This window comes from Benincasa hispida, unplaced genomic scaffold (genome assembly GCF_009727055.1).
Source record: "Benincasa hispida cultivar B227 unplaced genomic scaffold, ASM972705v1 Contig81, whole genome shotgun sequence".
In the NCBI taxonomy this organism is placed as follows: Eukaryota; Viridiplantae; Streptophyta; class Magnoliopsida; order Cucurbitales; family Cucurbitaceae; genus Benincasa; species Benincasa hispida.
Window position 1 is genome coordinate 6,702 of NW_024065145.1, and position 5,639 is coordinate 12,340.

Consider the following 5,639-nt stretch of genomic DNA (forward strand, 5'->3'; position numbering starts at 1 on the left):
TGTCGAAAGTGACATTTTACACACTTTTTTAGGTGGTTTTGAGAGTTAAAATATCACTTATACCTTTTTTAAAAACTTTTTATGTGCTTTTCATAATCAAAATGATACTTATGTACTTTTTAGATTATATTGAGAGTTAAAGTATATCACTTAGAGAGTTCTTGGGAACACAAAATGTGTTTTTAACTGTGATGCTTAATTAACCACTATTATTAAAATAATTTATGTAGTTTTGAGAGTCCAATCAACATGAAGAAATATTTTTGGAACATTTTATGTGGTTTTGAGAGTAAAAGTGACACTTACACTTTTTTTAGATGGTTTTGAGAGTTAAAGTATCACTTAAACCCTTTTTATAAACTTTTTATGTTTTTTCATAGTCAAAATGACACTTATGCATTTTTAGATTGCTTTGAAAGTTAAAGTATCACTTATGCACTTTTTAGGAACTTTATATGTATTTTCATAGTCAAAATGGCAAGTAGCGATGTTTTTTTTTAACATTTTAGGTGATTTTGAGAGTTCATAAGCAGTTAAATTTCTTAAAAAAAAACACTTTTTGTGGTGTTTTAAGAGTCAAAGTGATAAATAGACACTTTTTATGTCGTTTTGAAAGTTAAAGTATCACGTAGATCGGTGCTTTTTAGGAAATTTTTATGTGCTTCTCATAGTCAATGACACTCATACACTTTGTAGATTGTTCTGAGAGTTAAAGTATCACTTATATACTTTTAAGAACTTTATATGTATTTTTCATTGTGAAAAGGATAATTAGCTACTATTCTTTTTCATTTTAGATAGGTTTCTGAATCAGAACAATACTTAGCAACTTTTGGAAACTTTATATGTGCTTTTTTTATATGTTGTTCTGAGGGTCAATTGTATTAGAATCTTGTGAAGCCTATTTGAATGTTGAATACGATTTGAGGCTTTGATTTTCTTTGAAGTGTGCACAATTATTTATAGGTTTTGACCACAGACATTGTAAATGGTCTTAGTTTTTGTTGATATTTTCAATTACTTCTAGACTGTCGATGCTTGAAATCTGGTAGAGTTTTACACTTTGGTCTTTAATGAGATGTTTTTCTGAAGAAGTGGAAAAGCTAATTTTCTTGTTTGTTTTGTTCACTCAACCATGATCTTTATCTTCCCTTGTACTATTGTTGGCTATTGTGATTAGGTTCTTGCTATTGGAATGGATACATTTTATTGACTTTTGGTTTGCCATTTTGTTCCCTTTTACTATCACTTAGTAAATTTTGAAATGAACAAGTTTCTTTGATTTTAGATTATATACCCGTTTATGACATGTTTCATGACCTTTACTTTTTTAGGTGGGATGACATGTTGCGCCTTCTAATCGTTATTTTTATGAAAGTTTAAAAACCAATACTAATTTCTAACCTAAAATGTATCCCTTAGACTTGAGATAAATTTCAATTATGTTAATTACTGGATAATTTATTATTATCCTATTTCTTTTTAAAACTATAGTTAGAATTCTTTTATCTAAACTGCAAAAATTATAAAATATAACCTTCCTCATGTTATCTGAATCAAAATTTTAAATTTGAATTATCTTTAATTAAATATGGGAGATTAAATAAACTTTTTTTAATCTTGTGGTAAAATAGTCCGAGGAGTTTAAATAATGTTCTCATTTTAGAGAATTGGAAGTGTTTCATTTTAAAATTCTGAGAAAGTGATTTTGGAATTAAACTTATAATTCAATCAATACTGTATTTAGTTGATGGGTTCATTTCATTCCATTAGAAAATTTCAATTTATCCAAACTTTGATTTTTTTTTTACACATCTCTATACTTATTTATCTAAAATTATCTTTTATTTGGAATTAGAAAGACAAAAAGCTAGTTAAGAATATGTCATTGGCAAATAAATAATAAATAAACATAGTAAGAAAGTTGACAACCCAACACCTGAAATAAATTTGTACTAAAATTTAATAAATTCAAAATTCTCCAAATGTATCAAACAGAAAAAATTAATTTGGTGAAAAAGAAAGAAAAACAAATTGAGTAAAGAGAGGAGACCCCTAAAGACTAACTCAACATTTTTTTTTTGGGGGATAGACAACAACCCAATATTCTAGACTAAGATTCACATTTAAAATATATATTTAGACATTGGATGATCCATTTAAATTGGTGAGTTGAATCTTTTTAGCGTCTTTATCTGTGAGTTCATTGTCTTCTTTTGAATCCATCACCGAGTAATAACCATACAAGATTAGTTGGAGAAAACCTGAAATTGCTCCAACACCATTGCTTATCTGTAAAATTAATTAATTATCACTTAATTAATTTAATTCTAAGTATTAACATCATATTATAAATATTTAATTTGTATGGAAAATCAATAAACATACCAACATATAGAGATCAAATTTGATGAGGGCATAAGCTGTCCAAACGCAACCGTTGAGAAAATTTGTCAACGAAAGAGGAAAAGGCATATATTTCACACTCTTTGTTGTTATCACTTTTTTCTGTTCAAATTAATTAAACCAATGATTAATTTAAATAATCTTAATTTTCAATACTAAGCATAAACGTACACATAATATTAATATTATTATATAATAAAATGAATGACTTACCATGATGGTTAGAGGAGAAACATACATCATGATATTGAAAATGTCACAAATGATCCCAACCATCAAAGATCTATTTTTGGCTCCATGCAAAGCTATCATTGTTATTGCAACAATGATGCCCACGAATATGACTTCCATCAACAAACAAATACCAACTTTTTTGTGAAATTACATATGATACCAAATTAAATACAATCCATTAGATATGTATAATTTTTTTTAACAAGAGTTAATAAATTTGAAAAAAACAAAAAGAATGTTTACCCGTCCTTTGTTATCAGCAAAGATGACAAAAATTGTCAAATAAACAAGTTCAATAAAAAGACCAACTCCATTAATGGTGATGACTAACATGCTGTCGGGTTGAACAAAAGGCATTCCATAGAATATCCAAAACATGCAATTTAGAACGGTTGCAATGTAAGGATCTGGCTTGAACTCTTTCACGGACTTATTCTTTATTATTTTATAAAATGTTGTTCTGCAATATTAACATTAAATAATCCATAAATTAGTAACTAAAATAAGTGTTGCATGGAGGATGAAAATAGAGGAGAAGAGAACATACACTGGAGAGAAGAAAAGGCCGAAGGAGATGACATTACCTGTTTAAATAATTGAATTAGAAAGCAAATTAATTAAGATAATTATAAGTTGTCATTGGTAATTAATAAATTAAGATTATAAATCAATAGAAAAAGAAGAAATAAGAATGAAAGAAAAATGAGAAGGTTAGTTTACCGATAATGCCGACGATATTTCGAGCAACGGTGGCACTAACCATATTTGATTTATTATTTAATTAATTAATTAATAAGCAAACTCAAAGAGAAGAGAAGAGAAGAGAGTTGGAATTTTGTGTTGAGTGAGGTATTAGCATTGGTGAGGAATGCTATATTTATAAGTAATGGACGAAACCTTTTCTTTTTCTTCTTCCTCTTCCTAATAGGGTTACCATTTTTATTTATTTATTTATTTTTGTTATCATTCCCAATAGGAACAACCGTCTATCTATTTAATTTTCCGTGAAATTAAAAAAAAAAAAAAAAGATTTTTTAAAAAACAAATAATAAAAAATAAAATGTTTACTATATTGGTTTTATTTTCAAATATATCTTTTCGACCACATTTTAAATAATTAATATCATATTATGAGTTAAAGGGTTTTCCGTCGAACTGAATATTCAAAATTATACATATTTCCATTTTTTTCATCAGTTTAATTATAAAGTCCTTCAAACTTTCAATTTTACTGTTCTTTGAACTTTAATTGTTTCTAATTATATATTTTGTAAAAGATTATAATACTTTATGGTATTAAATTTTTTTAATCCAGCATAATTTATGGGAAAGTATATAGCAACTTAAATATATAATTGAAAGTTTACGTTTCCAATTTATAATAGTGGGTGTTAAGAAATGCTTATTCAACTTAAAATATAAAAGCATAAAGTTTAATTTTGTATTACAAAAAATAATTGAAAATCAAATCTGGGTTTGAAACATAAACAAACTAGAAGGTTTTGCTAAATCGTGTTAAAATTAAGAATGACTTGTGAGGTTTAAGAAGTTAATTTTTTTAATATAAGAACTTTGGACTTTTTAAACCCTAGATAGAAGAAATTTCCCAAAAAAATTTATAAAAGAATCGAAAAACCACATTTTGGAAAATAGTAAAGATAAATATAAGAGCATTGAAAAAATTAAAAGAATGGTATTTATTTAATACATTTGTATGATATGTATTAAGTATTGGCTTTGTATTGTAGTGTCCTTTACAAGTGGGAACTCTCTAATGTAGGTATTATGTTATGAGATATATGCAAGAAATCGTGATTAAAAAGAAGAATATTATCACAGATGCGGTATGTCTTTAAACTACTTATATATATTGTAACATTATAAATAGTGTAAATAGTAAATAAATATATATATTTGACTTTCTATGTTTTATAGATTGATACGAGGAGCTCGTACTCGCTACTTGAATTGGATGAAGTATACGTGGAATTGGCTGAATATTTAGGTCGTTATATCTAATTGACTTCCTATAAATTTTGTGTATGTGGCTACATGGGAATGTCCAAAACTTTTTTTGTCTAAATGTTTTGTTTAGCCATTATAGGTTATATACTTCAAAGAAATGTGTGGGAATGATAGAATTTTAGTCTTGTGATTTTTGGAATACATGCCACATATAAATTGGTCTTACAATTTTGGAATTATCATATATTGGGGTGGGTTGAGAGAGTATATCCTGTTGTACGATTGGTCTTGTAAATTTTGTAATCATTCATATATATGGAAGGTAATAGAAGAATGGAATTGTTTATTTTAGTATTCTGAATTGTTACGTTGGATATATTGGACTAATATGTAGACCTAAAATGTGTACAACGGTTTGTTTTAGTTGATGAAATTGTCTTGTTGGAACAAATATAATGCAGGAAATGAGAAATAGATATTAAATTCGTATGTTTAATTTGGAAAAAAAAGCATAGATGATATTAGAAATGTGTCAAGAATTATATTACTTGACCATTATTTCGTGTCAAGATAAAAATATATTTAACATAATCTTCCTATAATATTGATGAAGAAAAATAAATAAAAACTCGTGAATCCCATAATTTGTCCTTTGTTCCATCATGTAGTTTATGATCTAATGTCTATATCTTCTTGGTATTGGGATCATACAAGATTAACTCCATTAGAAAAATTATTACGAAATCGACAATTAAAGAATACAAAAAGAACGTAAAGTAAGGAAAAATCAACACACACATATACGTAGTTCATTAACAGTGTGTTAGCTACGTCCACAGGCAGAGGGAGAACAATATTATTTCGAGAGAATGTTTTCAGAATTACATCAAGAACGTCGCCTCTAGGTTAGAGAGTTTATATATGCTCTAAATCCTAGGGTCAAAAACATAAATAATTGCAAATAAATAAATATGCTGAATACAAAATCTGAATAGGTTGTTCGAAACGCCAGCAAAAACAATACACAAGATCTT

General features: G+C 27.0%; 1 protein-coding gene across 1 annotated transcript; it reads right to left on the bottom strand.

Annotated features, from left to right (window-relative positions):
* Positions 1-2,139: 2,139 nt before the first annotated feature.
* LOC120070049 (bidirectional sugar transporter SWEET5-like) lies at positions 2,140-3,403 on the bottom strand. The gene is made up of 6 exons (XM_039021906.1): positions 3,361-3,403; positions 3,188-3,224; positions 2,885-3,100; positions 2,620-2,782; positions 2,389-2,508; positions 2,140-2,292 (listed from the first exon to the last, which is right to left on the bottom strand). The coding sequence occupies exons 1-6, from the start codon at positions 3,401-3,403 to the stop codon at positions 2,140-2,142; spliced, it is 732 nt and encodes a 243-aa protein (XP_038877834.1).
* Between the last annotated feature and the right edge of the window lie 2,236 nt (positions 3,404-5,639).